Source organism: Mustelus asterias, chromosome 17, assembly GCF_964213995.1.
Source record: "Mustelus asterias chromosome 17, sMusAst1.hap1.1, whole genome shotgun sequence".
In the NCBI taxonomy this organism is placed as follows: Eukaryota; Metazoa; Chordata; class Chondrichthyes; order Carcharhiniformes; family Triakidae; genus Mustelus; species Mustelus asterias.
The window spans coordinates 59,052,558-59,071,066 of record NC_135817.1 but is presented as its reverse complement, the minus strand read 5'-3'; the positions used below and the strand labels follow the sequence as shown (position 1 = coordinate 59,071,066).

General features: G+C 44.7%; 1 protein-coding gene across 1 annotated transcript in view; it reads right to left on the bottom strand.

Annotated features, from left to right (window-relative positions):
* LOC144506070 (SET domain-containing protein 4-like) overlaps window positions 1–18,509 on the bottom strand; it is a 29,899-nt gene that overhangs the window by 10,191 nt on the left and 1,199 nt on the right. The window contains exons 3-6 of the mRNA XM_078231887.1: window positions 17,410–17,498; window positions 14,629–15,058; window positions 12,453–12,627; window positions 5,744–5,825 (exon numbers count right to left, since the gene is read on the bottom strand). Coding sequence (XP_078088013.1) covers window positions 5,744–5,825; window positions 12,453–12,627; window positions 14,629–15,058; window positions 17,410–17,498 — 776 coding nt within the window. The remainder of the gene's footprint in view (window positions 1–5,743; window positions 5,826–12,452; window positions 12,628–14,628; window positions 15,059–17,409; window positions 17,499–18,509) is intronic.

The following is an 18,509-nucleotide window of genomic DNA, read 5'->3' as shown; positions in this document are numbered from 1 at the left end:
CATACCTAACATTCAGATGCTCCACCTCAACCTCACACTTAACAATACCATCCAGCCTCGTCTGCATTCTTCCAGCTATGGCAAACACATCATCCAATTACCTTACACCACTCTCAGCAATTCACCTGGAGACACTCCCTTGCTTTCTCTCCATAGCCTTGCTCAGTTTTTCCTTTTTAGAAATTATTCCAGTTTTCGATTGAAATCCTTGATTGAACCTGCCTCCGCCACACTCCCAAGCAGGGAATCCCAGATCCTAACCACTCGCTGTGTGAATAGGTTTTTCTCATGTCTCCACTGCTTCCTTTGCCAATCATCTTAAAATCTGTTCCCTCCAGTTATCGATCATTCCAGCAAATAGGAAAACTTCTCCCTATCTACTCTGCCCAGACCCCCTCATGATTTTGAACATCTCGATCAAATCTCCTTTCAACCTTCTGATTTTGATGAGGAGATGCCGGTGTTGGACTGGGGTGGGCACAGTAAGAAGTCTCACAACACCAAGTTAAAGTCCAACAGGTTTATTTGGTATCACGAGCTTTCGGAGTGCTGCTCCTTCATCAGGTGAGTGGCACCAGGACTAGTGGCACCTCAGAGCCCAGATTTTTCCTCCCTTCCTTGTCAAAGGCATGGGGCAAGGCCAGGTTGAATAGCACAGAGCAGAGCATTAGGAATTTGGATTGAATCTTCAGTCTGAATTGTAAAGTACCCCCCCCCCCGCCACTCCCCTCTCCACCGAGTGGTCTGGACAGTTGACTTATTAATTAGAATTAATTCCTCTGGTCCCATGGAGCACAAGTGGAGCCGCTGTTTAGAACATTGCCCATTTACTCCACTGGGTTGCTGACAGCAGTGGAGCAATCATTGTAACTTATGCTCTTCACATCCCGTCAAGTGACAGAAGGGTAGTCCTCGCCAACAAGTAGCCACCTTCAAATGTTGCAGAGTTTCAAGTATGGGAGAAACAGCTGAGTGGCACAGGAGGAAAGTATTGTGACTACCACGAGGATATAGGTCATTCATCATCATGATGCACTGTGCACGGTCGCACCCCAACTGCAAGCTAAGGGAGTGGTATACCTGTGGCTCTGGTACACCTCCCCATTGAGATGTGGGGCCCACAGAGCCACATGCATGTAGTCAATGGCATCCTGGAATACTAGCCATCCCTTTACCCTGGCACTATCACCTTCCTACTCCTGCTGCTTCTTTCTGGTATTAGAGAAGACTATGAAGTCCCCCTTCCTTATGGACAGGGCCTCAATCACCTCCCCACTGCAGCAATGCAAGGTGAACGGCGAGATTTTGGCAATGTCGCGTGCACCAGCCTTGACGGGTCCTGAAGCATTAAAATTGAGACCCACAGTGGTATTAATTCTGACAGTGCCATTCTCAGCCTGACTGCTCACTCTGCATGCCACACGCTATACATATGCTATCGGACACCACTGGGCATGGCATGCTGAATGGGGCATGCTAGATGTGGCTGGAGGCAGACCAACTGCTATTTTTGGACTCGAGATTCCCATAGCACCAACACCCAGCAGTCTTAGAGTCTAATTTTCATAGAGTCATAGAGCGCAGAAGAGACCATTCGGCCCATCGAGTCTGCACCGACGCGTGAGAAACACCTGAACTCCCACTTACCATCTACTAGCACTTGGCCCATACTCCTGAATGTTATGGTGTGCCAAGTGCTCATCCAGGTACTTTTTAAAGGATGTGAGGCATCCCGCTTCCACCACCCTCCCAGGCAGCGCATTCCAGACTGTCACCACTCTTGGGGTAAAAAAGCTTTTCCTCACATTCCCCCCAAACCTCATTTTGAACTTGTGTCCCCTCGTAACTGACCCTTCAACTAAGGGGATCCACTCTGTCCATGCCCCTCATAATCTTGAACACCTCGATCAGGTCCGCCCCCTCAGTCTTCTCTGCTCCAATGAAAACAACCCAAGCCTATCCAACCTCTCTTCATAACTTAAATATTCCATCCCAGGCAGCATCTTGGTGAATCTCCTCTGCACCCCCTCCAGTGCATTCACATCCTCAATTGTGCAGCCCTTCAATCTGTGTTAAAGCCATCCATGGGTCGTGATTTGTAACCAGATTACTGAACAGACAGAATTTGTTACTAAATCGCTCTATGTTAGAGGTAAAAAGCCATAAAGTAAAGTAAAAAAATGTACCCAGCCTCCCACCCTCACCAATCAGCCTTCTCATCTGTGTGTGTGTAAACTGCATGACGGAGATTCTGTTCTGCTCTACAAAACTTCCTTGCAGCTAGAAAATGCAAAGCAAAAGGCGTCTTCCCAGAATTACATTGGACACGTTTCCTGTAAGAATTCCAATGGTGCGGAGAGGCCGACCATCCTGATTTCCTGTCGTGGAAGAGGCCAAATAACTTGCACTCTTTTTAAAACCAAAAGTCATATTCCTGAATTCTGTTGTGCAGTAGACTTTTCAGTCAAAGAGAGTAGTGGAATGCAGTTCAGAGGCACACCCTGCCTGACTCATAGCCCCACCTGTACATTGAGAAGGAACCACCGTCTAAACAATACCAGCCCTTCTGGACCCGAGGCAATCGCTCCGTAAACTCCAGCGCTGAGTCCAAAAGTGCTTTACTGGAAACCCCACCCTCCTGAGCCAGTGGGGAAACAATCTGAGTTTCAATACTATTCAGGAGATTAGCAGACACAATCCCCTGCTCACACGATGGTGATTTCAAACAGACATGGGTGGAGATCAAAGTCACCATAAAATTTATTATCTGGAAAGGAGGAATGTGCAAGGGAGGGTTCTGGGAGTGGCTCTAGGTGAATTGCACCTTCAGAAGACCAGCACTTGATACAATGGGCCAAATGGCCTCCTCTGTGCAGTAACCATTCTATTCCATGATTCTATGTATATGATTAAAATCTAACACTGAATTTAAGTGTAATCACCTTGTTTTATGTTTCAATGAAATAGTTCTGGACACAGATTGAATAAAAACAAAATTAATCATAATTTTTACTTCCCCTTCCTGTACACCCTGAAAGGTGTGAGGTGATACTCTTTGGAAGGAGTCATTTGACAAGGAAGTATTCAATGAGTGGCAAGACAGTAGGAAGTTGGAAGGGCATGTTAGTGGGGTGGTGAAAAAGGCATATCGGACACTTGCCTTTATCAATCAAGGCACTGATTACCAATGCAGGGAAGTCAGGTTAGAGTTGTATAGAACTTTGGTGAGGCCACAACTGGAGTACTGTGTGCAGTTCTGGTCGCCACGTTATAGGGAGGATGTGATTGCACTGGAGGGGCTGCAGAGGGGATTCACCAGGATGCTGCCTGGGATGGAACATTTAAGTTATGAAGAGAGATTGGGTAGGCTTGGGTTGTCTTTGTTGGAGCAGTGAAGGCTGAGGGATGACCTGATCGAGGTGTACAAGATTGTGAGGGGCATGGACAGAGTGGATGAGGAGCAGCTATTCCCCTTAGTTGAAGGGTCAGTCATGAGGAGACAGAGATTCAAGGTGAGGGGCAGGAGGTTTAGTGGGAATGTGAGGAAAACCTTTTTTACCCAGAGGGTGGTGACAGTCTGGGATGCGCTGCCTGGGAGGGTGGTAGAGGCGGGTTGCCTCACTCCTTTAAAAAGTAAACGGATGAGCACTTTGGATTAGGTGCAAGGTCAGGTGTTTCTTGCAGGTCAGGGCAGACTTGAAGGGCTTCTTCTGCACTGTATGATTCTATGACGCATCTAATGTTGTATTTCAGGCTTCAAAAGACAATATTTGCTCTCAGGTTTTTATAGAGCATTACTTATATGTGATCTTCAGCAGTGCATCATGTCAGGCTCCTTGACCGTGATCCAATCTTTATCAGATAAATACGAATCTACATCCAGCAAGAATGACTGGTTAGGGATCAGGGATGTGAATTCGTTCCCCTCCCAAATATTGAGGCCATCTAACTCAGCTCAGACTGGGAGTTTGGAGTTATGATCTTGTATGGCAGGGCTACTCACTTGCTGATCCCACAATATAAATTCTAACTACAAAATGGACAGACTGGTCATTTATTTCATTGCTGTTTGTGGACGTTTACAGAACACAATTCTGGTTGCAGTGTTCCCTGCAGCGCTTACACTTCAAAGGTACTTCTTTGGCTGTAGAGCACTTTGGGACAACCTGGAGTCATGAACGATACTACATAAAAGGCAAGTTCTTCTTAACATTGGTCCAACTAATCCATGTAAGAGTTTTAACAACACCAGGTTAAAGTCCAACAGGTTTATTTGGTAGCAAATGCCATTAGCTTTCGGAGCACTGCTCCTTCGTAAGATAGAGTGGATATCCACTCCATCTGACGAAGGAGCAGCGCTCCGAAAGCTAATGGTATTTGCGACCAAATAAACCTGTTGGACTTTAACCTGGTGTTGTTAAAACTCTTACTGTATTTACCCCAGTCCAACGCCGGCATCTCCACATCCCAACTAATCCATGCCAGCTTTTATGCTCCACCCGAGCCTCCTCTCGTCTTTCCACTTTTAAATTATCATAACCCATTTCTCTTCTCCTCATGCTTATCCAGCCTCCCCATAACTGCACCTATATTCCATTCACTTCAACCCTCCCTTACGGTACTTCTTGCTAACTATCTTATATTCATCGTCTCTGGTTATGCTGTTCCCCACAAGAGGAATCATTCTCACGCTGTCAGAACATTCGAGAATTTTAAATACCTCTGTTAGGTCACTTCTCAATCTTCTTTATTCGAGAGAAAGGAGACCCAACCTGTCAATCCTTTCCTGAGATGCATATCCACATATTTCTGATATCATTCTTGGAAATGTCCAGTGCCTCGATAGATTCTCTACAATATGTTGACCAGAATTGCACGCAGTACTTTCATGTGTGGTCTAATCAAGGTTTGATACATCGTTAGCAGAACTTCCCTACATTTCAATTTTGTTCCTCTGGAGTCATAGAGGTTTACAGCATGGAAACAGGCCCTTCGGCCCAACTTGTCCATGCCACCCTTTTTTTAACCACTAAGCTAGTCCCAATTGCCTGTGTTTGGCCCCTATCCCTCAATACCCATCTTACCCATGTGACTGTCTAAACGCTTTTTAAAAGACAAAATTGTACCCGCCTCTACTACTACCTCTGGCAGCTTGTTCCAGATACTCACCACCCTCTGTGTGAAAAAATTGCCCTTCTGGACTCTTTTGTATCTCTCCTCTCTCACCTTGAACCTATGCCCTCCAGTTTTAGACTCCCCTACTTTTGGGAACAGATCAGCTAGATGTAGACTATCTAGCTGATCTATGCCCCTCATTATTTTATACTCCTCTATAAGATCACCCCTAAGTCTCCTACGCTCCAGGGAAAAAAAGTCCCAATCTATCCAGCCTCTCCTTATAACTCAAACTATCAAGTCCCGGTAGCATCCTAGTAAGTTGTTTCTGCACTCTTTCTAGTTTAATAATACCCTTTCAATAATAGGGTAACCAGAACTGTACGCTAGAAATAAAGCCAAACGGTTGGTTTATTTTTTTATGACCTTGTTAACCAATGGCTCAACTTTTAGTGACTAGTGTATTTGTACTTTGAGTTCCCCTATTCCTCTAGCCCAGATAGACTCACGTCTTCCAAGTAATAAGTGAACTCCCTCATCTTCATACTGTGCTAAAGTTGTTGATGGAGATGACCCCTTTTTCCTTTTCCAATTATTTACCTGGCCAATGAGTCAGAGCAATACTTACTCCAGGAGTCCTTCGTCCTGTAGAAATAACAGCTTTCTATCCACGAGCTTGTCCTTGTGAGAAATGTGGTTACAAAGGAGATCTGAAAGCAAGCATCAGGAATGTGACTTTAACTTTCACAAAAGAATTTGGGCTTTTCCATTTATTCGACAAATAACGTCGACAAATGTAACCTTGGGATGAAACTGAACTACAAAGTCCACAGAATCAGTGCAGAAGAGGCCCTTCGGCCCATCAAGTCTGCACTGACGCATTAAATGCCCTGACCTGCCAACCTAATCCCACTTGCCAGCACTTGGCCCGTAGCCTTGAATGTTATGACATGCCAAGTACTCATGCAGGTACTTTTTAAAGGATGTGAGGCAACCCGTCTCCACCATCCTCCCAGGCAGTGCATTCCAGACTGTCACCACCCACTCTGAGTAAAAAGGTTTTTCCTCAATTCCCCCCTAAACCTCCCACCCCTCACTTTGAACTTGTGTCCCCTCAGAACTGACCCTTCAACTAAGGGGAACAGCTGCTCCCTATCCACCCTGTCCATGCCCCTCATAATCTTGAGCACCTCAATCAGGTCACCCCTCAGTCTTCTCTGCTCCAGAGAAAACAACCCAAGCCTAACCAACAAATCTTCATAACTTAAACGTTCCATCCCAGGCAGCATCCTGGCTTTCCGCCTTCCGAGATCTATAGACAAACATGCCAAGATCCCTTTGTTCTTTGGAACTTCCCAATGTCAGACCTTTCATAGTAAGCTTCCTTGTCAAATTACTCCTTCCAAAGTGCATCACCTCACATTTCTCAGGGTTAAATTCCAGCTGCCATTTATCCGCCCATTTGACCATCTCGAGTATATCTTCCTGTAACCCAAGACACTCAACCCTAACCACCCAGCCAATCTTTGTGTCATCGGCAAACTTACTGATCCTACCCCCCACATAGTCATCTATGTCATTTATGTAAATGATGAACAATAGGGGGCCCAGGACGGATCCCTGTGGTACGCCACTGGTCACTAAAGCAGTCATCTGTCATCACCCTCTGTCTCCTACCACTAAGCCAATTATGAATGCACCTTGCCAGATCACCCTATATCCTATGTGCATTAGGCTTCTTAATAAGTCTCCCATGTGGTACTTTGTCAAAGGTTTGGCTGAAATCCATGTAAACTACATCAACCGCACTACCCTCATCCACACATTTGGTTACATGATTGGTTATATAAATGATCTGGAAGAAGGAGTAACTGGGGTGATCAGTAAGTTTGCGGACGACACAAAACTGGCAGGACTTGCAGATAGTGAGGAACATTGTCAGAGGCTACAGAAGGATATAGATAGGCTGGAAATTTGGGCAAGGAAATGGCAGATGGAGTTCAATCCTGATAAATGCGAAGTGATGCATTTTGGTGGGAATAATGTAGGGAGGAGCTACACGATAAATGGAAGAACCATAAAGGGTGTAGAGACGCAGAGGGACCTGGGTGTGCAAGTCCACAGATCCTTGAAGGTGACGTCACAGGTGGAGAAGGTGGTGAAGAAGGCATATGGCATGCTTGCCTTTATAGGACGGGGCATAGAGTATAAGAGTTGGGGTCTGATGTTGCAGATGTATAGAACGTTGGTTCGGCCGCATTTGGAATACTGCGTCCAGTTCTGGTCGCCACACTACCAGAAGGACGTGGAGGCTTTGGAGAGAGTACAGAGGAGGTTTACCAGGATGTTGCCTGGTATGGAGGGGCTTGGTTATGAGGAGAGATTGGGGAAACTGGGGTTGTTCTCCTTGGAAAGACGGAGGATGAGGGGAGACTTAATAGAGGTGTATAAAATTATGAAAGGCATAGATAGGGTGAACGGTGGGAAGCTTTTCCCCGGGTCGGTGGTGACGTTCACGAGGGGTCATAGGTTCAAGGTGAAGGGGGGGAGGTTTAACACAGATATCAGAAGGACATATTTCACACAGAGGGTCGTGGGGGCCTGGAATGTGTTGCCGGGCAAGGTGGTGGAGGCGGACACACTGGGAACGTTTAAGACTTATCTAGACAGCTATATGAACGGAGTGGGAATGGAGGGATACAAAAGAGTGGTCTAGTTTGGACCAGGGAGCGGCGCGGGCTAATTGTTCCTTGTTTCAAGGCTTCATTCTATGATCATCTTGCTGGTGCCAGTACAGAGCGAGACTGCGGATAGTTGGGAACCTGTCTCGGGGGCAGGGAATTCATATGGTGTTCGTGGAAGTGGAAATGACTAGGGTTGGGAAGCATTTTCCGATCGGGGCCATTGTGATCTCCTGGACTCGTTTCGATCGCCTCAGGGGGTCGGAGAGTAATTTCCCAGATTTCTTTTCCCCATATTGGCCCTGGGGTTTTTCACTCTGGGTTTTCGCCTCTCCCTGGAGATCACATGGTCTGGAATGGGGGGGTGGGGGTGAGTTAATAGGTTGTAATGAACAAAGCATCGTAGCTGTGAGGGACAGCTCGGTGGATAGGATATTGGTATGTAGATAGGCTGGAAAATTGGGCGGGGATCCTGGATTCAGGATTCAATCCTGGACCGGGGAGCGGCGCGGGCTTGGAGGGCCGAAGGGCCTGTTCCTGTGCTGTATTGTTCTTTGTTCTTGTTGTTCTTTGTTCATGCTCAAAAAATTCAATCAAATTTGTTCGGCATGACAACCCTCTGACAAAACCATTCTGACTGTCCCCGATCAAACCTTGCCTCTCCAAATGGAGATAGATTCCCTCCTTCAGAATCTTCTCCAGTAGTTTCCCAACCACAGATTTGAGACTCACTTGGTCTGTCATTCCCTTAGTTGTCTCTACAACCTTTCTTCAATAGTTGGACCACATTCGCTGTTCTCCAGTCCTCTGTCACCTCCCCGGTGGCCAGGGAGGAATTAAAAATTTGGGTCAGAGCCCCTGCAATTTCCTCCCTTACCTCCCACAACAGCCTGGGACACAATTAATCCGGACCTGGAGATTTGTCCACTTTTAAGCCTGCCATTGCCTCCAATACCTTGTCACTCCCTATGATAATTTTCTCTAGAGCCTCACAGTCTCTCTCCCCGAGTTCCATAACTACCTCCTCATTCTCATGGGTAAGACAGATGTGAAATATTCGTTTAACACTCTACCAATGTCCTCGGCCTTCATCCACAGATTTCCCCCTTGCTCCCTAATGGGCCCTACTCTTTCCCTGGTTATCATCTTCCCATTGGTATACTTAGAACATAGAACATAGAACATTACAGCGCAGAACAGGCCCTTCGGCCCACGATGTTGCACCGACCAGTTAAAAAAAAAAACTGTGACCCTCCAACCTAAACCAATTTCTTTTCGTCCATGAACCTATCTACGCATCTCTTAAACGCCCCCAAACTAGGCGCATTTACTACTGATGCTGGCAGGGCATTCCAATCCCTCACCACCCTCTGGGTAAAGAACCTACCCCTGACATCGGTTCTATAACTACCCCCCCTCAATTTAAAGCCATGCCCCCTCGTGCTGGATTTCTCCATCAGAGGAAAAAGGCTATCACTATCCACCCTATCTAAACCTCTAATCATCTTATATGTTTCAATAAGATCCCCTCTTAGCCGCCGCCTTTCCAGCGAAAACAATCCCAAATCCCTCAGCCTCTCCTCATAGGATCTCCCCTCCATACCAGGCAACATCCTGGTAAACCTCCTCTGCACCCTCTCCAAAGCCTCCACATCCTTCCTGTAATGTGGGGACCAGAACTGCACACAGTACTCCAAGTGCGGCCGCACCAGAGTTGTGTACAGTTGCAACATAACGCTACGACTCCTAAATTCAATCCCCCTACCAATAAACGCCAAGACACCATATGCCTTCTTAACAACCTTATCTACTTGATTCCCAACTTTCAGGGATCTATGCACACATACACCTAGATCCCTCTGCTCCTCCACACTATTCAAAGTCCTCCCGTTAGCCCTATACTCAACACATCTGTTATTCCTACCAAAGTGAATTACCTCACACTTCTCCGCATTAAACTCCATCCGCCACCTCTCGGCCCAACTTTGCAACCTGTCTAAGTCTTCCTGCAAACTACGACACCCTTCCTCACTGTCTACCACACCACCGACTTTGGTGTCATCAGCAAATTTGCTAATCCACCCAACTATACCCTCATCCAGATCATTAATAAATATTACAAACAGCAGTGGCCCCAAAACAGATCCCTGAGGTACACCACTTGTAACCGCACTCCATGATGAATATTTACTATCAACCACCACCCTCTGTTTCCTATCCGCTAGCCAATTCCTGATCCAATTTCCTAGATCACCCCCAATCCCATACATCTGCATTTTCTGCAGAAGCCTACCATGGTGAACCTTATCAAACGCCTTACTAAAATCCATATATACCACGTCCACTGCCTTGCCCCCATCCACCTCCTTGGTCACTTTCTCAAAAAACTCAATAAGGTTAGTAAGGCACGACCTACCTGCCACAAAACCATGCTGACTATCACCTATCAATTCATTACTCTCCAAATAACTATAAATCCTATCCCTTATAATTTTTTCCAACATCTTGCCGACAACAGAAGTGAGACTCACCGGTCTATAATTCCCGGGGAAGTCTCTGTTCCCCTTCTTAAACAATGGGACAACATTCGCTAACCTCCAATCTTCTGGTACTATACCAGAGGCCAACGACGACTTATAGAATAGCTTAGGATTTTCCCCACTTTTACCAGCCAGAGCTTTCTAATATCCCCTCTTTGCTCTCCTAATTGATTTCTTAAACTCCATCCTGCACTTTCTGTACTCCACTAATGCCTCCGCAGACTTACTTCCCTTATACTTGTTAAAAGCCTCTCTTTTCCTTCTCATTGTATGCTGAACGTCTCTGGTCATCCATGGTTCTCTGGGTTTGTTACACCTCCCTATTACCGTAGAGGGAACATGTTGGGCCTGTACCCTCCCCATTTCATCTTTGAACACCCCCCGCTACTCTTCTGTAGATTTCCCCATAAGTAACTCGTTCCAGTCTACCTTGGCCAGATCCTGCCTAATTTTGTTAAAATCTACCCTTCCCAATCCAAAACCTTTTTCTGCACCTTGTCAATTTCTTTGTCTATCACAAATTTGAATTGAACCATGTTGTGATCGCTATCACCAAAATGCTCCCCCACCAACACATCAACCATCTGTCCGGCTTCATTCTCCAGAATTAGGTCCAGCACAGCTCCTTCGCTTGTTGGATCCTCTACATATTGACCGAAGAAGTTTTCCTGTATACATTTTAAGAACTCTACTCCATCTAAGCCCTTAACATGATGCCTATCCTAATTAATGTTGGGAAAGTTGAAATCACCTAATATAATTATCCTCTTATTTTAAAGTTTATTTATTAGTCACAAGTAAAGCTTACATTAACACTGCAATGAAGTTACTGTGAAATTCCCCTAGTCGCCACACTCCGGCACCTGTTCGGGTCAATGCACCTAACCAGCACGTCTTTCAGAATGTGGGAGGAAACCAGAGCACCCGGAGGAGACCCACGCAGACACGGGGAGAACGTGCAAACTCCACACAGCCAGTGACCCAAGCCGGGAATTGAACCCAGGTCCCTGGCGCTGTGAAGCAGCAGTGCTGACCACTGTGCTACTGAGCTGCCCCGATTTTTACACCTCTCTGCGAATTGCGCACATATTTGCTCTTCAATTTCAATGACTATCCGGGGGGGTCTATAATAAACATCTAGCAACGTAGCTGTCCCCTTTTTATTCCTAAGTTCTATCCACAAAGTTTCATTTGATGCCCCCTCCGAGATATCATCTCTCCTTACTGCAGTAACTGCCTCCTTAACTAATAATGCAATGCCTCCTCCTCTTTTACCCCGCTCCCTCTGTGCTGAGTTACTAATCTCTGGAGGCCATGATGAAGAGACACCATGAGAATCCCCAAGCAGATAGAAGATAGGAAGAAACATAGCCGGGGGGGGGGGGGGGGGGGGAAGAGAATTTTTAACCATCTTTGGCAAAGTGTGTGGATTGGGTGTAACAAGCGGTTTACACTCAGACAGATTTTATTGTCTGATGAAGTCAATGGCCCCATCTCCCTCCCTGCCAATCCCATGGATTTCCAATAGGTTAAAATTACCTCCAAAAGTCTGTTCTTACACACTTTTATTTTCTCAAGTTGGCGCTGGAGCAAGGTGACTTCTTGCAAGCGGTGCTCAGCACACCTTCTAATTCTATCTTTCTAAAACTTAATTCTAACTCTTTTAAACACTCTAACAATGCTCTAGTTCAATCTCACAGATTTGGCGATCCTTAGGTACTAAGCTGATCTTTCTCTACACCCTAGCTATGACTGTAACACTACATTCTGCACCCCTTTCCTTCTCTATGAACAGTATGCTTTGTCTGTATAGCGCACAAGAAACAATACTTTTCACTGTATACTAATACATGTGACAATAATAAGTCAAACCAAATATCAAACTTGCCAGTGGCTGGTTTTTAAGTATCATTTAAAGATGCTGGGGGAACTACTCGCCTCTTCTCAGCCTTAATGCCAGCTGGGAAACTGGAAAAGGGGCAGAAAGTAACTGGGGAAATGGGGATCCTTTATTGCCACAATTTCCACAAAATGTTCCTCAACGCAGAAAACTGAAGAACGGGAGTGAGATGGACACAGCCTTCTCTCGGCTGAGGTACAGGGACAGCACCCTCACCTTTATCGACATACACCACATTGTGTGGATTACTGCTCGCAAGAAATCCATATTCCAGTAGGAGTCGCTGGTTGTCATGTGGACCGTAGCAGATGAAAACCTGCGCGTATCGTCTGCATTTCGAGATTGTTCGGATTTCGTAATGTTTGCTTTTCTGGTTGAAAGCAGCTGTCACCTAAAAGCACAGAAGTACAAGTTAAATTCCGATTTATGTCAACTTCGAACTAAAATAGCTACCTTCGCATTTAACTCCGTCCGTGGCCTAACCCCTCCCCTAACTCTGTAACCTCCTTCAGCCCTAAAACCCATTCAAGAACGCTAACTCCGCCATCTTGTATCGCCATCACCACTCCCTTCATCTCGGTATTGGATGCCTTCAGTCTTTTAAAACTCCATGTTCTGTAATTCCCCCAAGCCAGTCAGTCTCTCCACTGTAAAACCCATTTCTTTGACCGTGATTTTAAAGCTATCGTCATAACCATATCATAAAATATTCTCTTCTCCCTCATATGAGCCGGTTCAGATCCTTTTCTGTCAGATTTTGTTTTTGTGAAGCATCTTGGGGTATTTTTTGTTTTGGCCTGCGCAAAAGATGTCACAAAAATGCAGGTTGTTGTTGTGAAACTTCTGAACTTTGCTGCCTTCAGCATGATGTGGAGATGCCGGTGTTGGACTGGGGTAAACACAGTAAGAAGTCTCACAACACCAGGTTAAAGTCCAACAGGTTTATTTGGTAGCAAAAGCCACTAGCTTTCGGAGCGCTTGCTGCTCCTTCATCAGGTGAGACTCACCTGATGAAGGAGCAGCGCTCCGAAAGCTAATGGCTTTTGCTACCAAATAAACCTGTTGGACTTTAACCTGGTGTTGTGAGACTTCTTACTGCCTTCAGCATGTTAGCAGTGTTTCGTTTTCTTCACCCAATCCCCACAGTGATATCTGCTGGTGGAAAGTGGAACTGCAAGCTGAGTTAGAGAGAGAGCGAGAATGAGAGCACAGTACCTGTTCCCACCCAGGCAGTTGCCAACCTGGCTCTGAAAACAGTTGCTAGGAGAATATTGATCAACAGTTCAGATTGGCTCAGAGTCAAGCATTTTATTTTTCCTTCCTGTGGGGAATGATATTAACATTTCGTTCCTGGCAGAAGAAACTGCAAAGCATTTGGCGAGCTTGCCGACTGGAGGAACAGGGTTGGATGGAAAAGCAACAAGAGGGAGGGAGGGGTCGGGGGGAGAGAGGACACAACAAGGCACGACAAAATAAAAGATCAGGAACTGTACCCAAATTTTAAATGAATGCAGGAATATGTAGAGAAGAGAAAGGAATTTGTTACTTTGGTGCCACATTGGTGTAGGAGAGGCGTGGGCAGCAATAAAAGGTATTTGACGAAAAGCAAACACTGCGGAAATCTGCAATAAAAGCAGAAAACTCAGCATGTCCGGCAGCATCTCGGAGAGAGAAAGAACTAACGTTTTGAATCTGTGTGACTCTTCTTCAGAGAGAGCGAAATGTGATGAATTTTATCCTGTTTAAGAGGGAGTGAAGTAGGTGGAGCAAAATGGAAGTTAGGAGAGGTTTGACAAAGATTTGAGTAGGCCATTCATAATAGTCCACTACAAATCAGCGTTATGTCACATCAGGGGCGGCAGGGTGGCACAGTGGTTAGCACTGCTGCTTCACAGCGCCGGCGAACCGGGTTCGATTCTGGCCTCGGATCACTGTCTGTGCGGAGTTTACACATTCTCCCTGTGTCTGCGTGGGTTTCCTCCGGGTGCTCCGGTTTCCTCCCACAGCCCGGAAGATGGGTGGGTTAGGTTGATTGGCCACGCTAAGTTGCCCCTTAGTATCAGGGGGATTAGCAGGGTAAATATGTGCGGTACCGGGGGATAGGGCTTGGGTGGGATTGTCGGCGGCACAGGCTTAATGGGCCGAATGGCCTCCTTCTGCACTGTTGGGATTCTATCAGAAATGTGGACCATCATTTCAGGAGGGGACAGCGATGATGGTACAGGGAAAGGAGCAGGAAGATCCCTTCAAAATATAATTTAAATCAGCTCTGCTTGAAAGCGGCCACCTCTGCTGGCATTAACCATTAATGTATAAAAAGTCATGACAAAGGTTGTACATCCATGTGCTTGACAATGTATTTTAATTTCAATGACGTGAACTGTCTTCCTACCTGAGCAGAAGGACTGTGATTCAGCAAGTCTAAGTACGGTGCCAAGGCGTAGACATCAGCCTCTGGTGACAAGAACTCACTTTGCTCATGCTCCATATAAACGGTCCTGGTATTGACACTGCACCAAGCCCAGCAGAAAGCATCGTAAGTAAAAACACTCTCTACAGGCTGAGAAAATAATGGCTGCAATGAGCTGAAGAAGCATTGCAAAGTAAGGTACAGCTCCTGAACCGCAGTCTTTTGCTGCTGAACCCTCTTAACCAGAGGGCTGGGAAACAGATTGATTACTTCCTCTGCTAAGTAAATTGGGCATGTGTATGTCTTGGGTAAAACGTCAATATAGGGCTTCCATGAAGACCGGCTCCCAAAATGTCTCTCAGAAATGAGGAAAGTACACAAGGCTTGGAGGGGAGACAAAGACGGCTTCCACCTGGAAACAAAAAGCTACGTTTTAGGATTCTATACAATGCAACTTGGTACACAAAATAAAACTTTAAATCTTTGCAAGGGCAAGCTTAACTAATGACAGTCGTGGTTCACTCCTACAGTAAATTATAGTCCATTAGGTAAGATATGGAATCATTGAATTTTTTACAGCACAGAAGGATGCCATTTGGTCCATCACCTCTGTGCTAGCTCTCTGGCAGAGAGGGACCCTTTGGTCCCATTTCCCTACACTTCAATAGAAAGTGTTTTTTTTTAAAGCCCATTAAGCCTACTGTGATGATATCAATGCAGCTGAGATGGATATATATATATGTATATCTCTGTGTTTAAGGGGAATGTTTAAAAATTCAGCTTTATGCTCCAGGCAGTCGGTATGTTTGACAGGAATGCAGCTTAAATGCTGGGAGAGCAGGATAAGTACTAATTTTAGCCTTGCAAGTGGTTATGGTAAGCACAGTTAATGGACCTTTGTTTACTTAAGTTCCCCTGGAATTTCCGTTTAGTGTGATTGACAGGGTTATGTGATGACGTGGGTTATGTGCAGTCCTGAGTATATGACAGAGAAAAGAGGCCTTTGCAGGAAGCAGTTTAGTTTGCAGCTGAAGACTGGTTGGCGTTAGAAGGATTCTGCAGGCTTCTGGAACTCTATCTTCTCTGAAAGCTTCAAGACTGTCTATATTCATAATAGCAAATATGTCCTATGCTTTGACAAAGTTTTGACAAAGGATCATCTGGACTCAAAACATCAGCTCTTTTCTCTCCTTACAGATGCTGCCAAAGCTGCTGAGATTTTCCAGCATTTTCTCTTTTGATAGCAAAATATGTTCATCGTTGCTAACTGTATTTATATTTGCATTTAAATCTGTAAGATGAATGTTGCTTATTTGGAACCGAAACAGTGATAAGTTAGAAATTAAAGTTATTTCCTTTTCATTTTTAAATATTGTCCAACTGTTAATAGTTAAGCTGCTTCATTAGTTAGCGTTATATTTAAACTGTGTTATTAAATAAAGCTTGTTTACTATAAAAGGTCCCTAATTTGTCAGTGCAACCACTCCTTTCCTCACATTTACGCCAAAACAGAAAAATTGTTGGGGCTAGTTTGGCACTCTAATCTAATTTGGGATTCTGGTCCAGGACTTAACACGATGCATTCTGGAAAAAAATTAAATGATTTGGGAACATCATTGGACAACTGTGGATTGAGCATCACTGGACAAAGATAAACCTTCCATGTTTCCAACTAAGATTTTTTTTTAATTATAAAATTGAACTACAGCATTGGTACTGCTGGGTAAATTAAGTGTCCAGAATGGGAATGCAGAGGCAAAGAACATTCAAGGACACCTGACCACAAGTAAGTGCTGTGTTGTATCACATTCACTCAGTTTTATCTGCTAAATATTAAAGAGTTGCTTTCACTGGCACAATGTCTCCTCTAGGTCACATGCGGTTCTACGACTCAGATACTTAATTAGCTCCTCAGAGGCTGGTGTCCCTTCACCAAATTCCCTTTATTTACAAACTCGATTTCACTCCTACGAGTGCTTCAGGTACAAAGTCAGAATCTGGAGTTTCAGTAGCCCTGACACTCCTCTCTCTATATATATAATATAAATATTTATATAGATACAGGTGAGGCTCCCTGATTGTGCAGACAATCATTACCTCCATCAGGGAGCTCATACTCCAAGAGGCCAAACTCATGGGCCTCATTGAGGTCATTACAGTTGGTTAATATTTTATGATTTCATCAGTGGAGCACGTTACTCAACTCTTATGTTACCCATTAATACACTCCAACTGTTTTATCTGAAATAATTTAGTTTCACTCTCTGAGTAACCTCTCAGAGCAGTCAAAATACATTCTCTTCAGTTCCCCCAATCCTTCAGGAAAACAGGAACAATATTATATTATTTAATTTAAATTCTATAAAATCATCTTAGCCCCCAACACAAGTCTTCCAAATTCTAAGCTGTCCCTTTTCCCAGCCTTCCAACACATTTCCAGGTTTTAATACTTGTTGAAATTCTCAAATGACTTTCCTTGGAATGTTGGTAAAAGATGAAATTGGAATATGTGTGCATACTTCATCAGGGCACTGGCGCCATGGCACAAGGATTAAAAGAGATGTGACCAGTGCTGTTTGATCCCTGCCCTCACCTTCCACTGGTCTTGCTCTGGAACCTATACATGAATAAGACATTTGCATTGCCTCCATTGTTATCTGGTGGATTGTATTTAGCCTCCATTAAGAGAAGTCATTTGCTTTTTTAAGTAAGACTTCCACTGGATTTCTATAACAGAATCTAACACCATGGGGCACAACTTACCTTGCAATGTATTCACCCAAATAACTCCTCAGGACAGTCTTAGTGGTAAGCAGACACTTCTCAGGTAATGCAATAACCAGATCCCCTGGCTAAATAAGAAACAGGAATAAAGTAGGTTTAGGTTATTTATATTTGCCGTGTTTCATCTTCAAGGAATTGGATGAAGCCTGGAGCAAAACCAAACAACAAAGACCTTCTGGGCTGCATTTTAAAACTAAAAATCTGCCAAAGCATCTTTTCTCAGATCTGAAAATATTTATCGGAAACATCTGATACAAAAGTCTCACCCGTGCAAAGCAACATCTCTCAGGAAAGAATGAGCCAAGTGACCTGTTCAGACTCTCTGTACCATTTCTCAGCCAGCCCAAGGCAAAAAAGCAGCCCAATCAGTTAATTCACTCCCATTCATTGGTAATATTGAGGGGAGCTGCCAAAGAAAATGAAGAGCAAACTGAACCACAGGTGACTTAACCTTGGGCATCTAGAGCAAGAGAAAAAATGCCAGCGGATGAGGAAAGTAATGATCTCTATGGAGACCAATAGCTTCGAAAAAGAAATTTGAACTTCCAGTTAATAGCTGAAAGAATGGCACCACATGATTTCACGATTTAAGACATCCACTGTAACAATTCTAATTGTCTGCAGGGGAGGTGATGGCCTAGTGGTATTATCGCTAGAATATTAACCCAGAAACTTAGCTAATGTTCTGGGATGCATGTTCGAATCCTGCTGTGGCAGATGATGGAATTTGAAGTCAACAAAATAAAATCTGGAATTAAGAATCTACTGATGACCGTGAAACTATTGCCAATTGTCGGAAAAACCCATTTGGTTCACTAATGTCCTTTAGGGAAGGAAATCCTTACCTGAACTGGCCCACATGACTCCAAAGCCACAGCAATGTGGTTGACTCTCAGCTGCCCTCTAACTAGAAATGGGCAATAAATCTGGCCAGCCAGCGACACCCATGTCCCATGAATGAAAAAAAAGACTGAAAATACTATTGTCTAAATGCTATTTTTGTAGGCAAGTTACACGGAAAATCACAGAATGGAATACCCCCCTTTCCTATTTTTAGCACAATGGGCGGCACGGTAGCA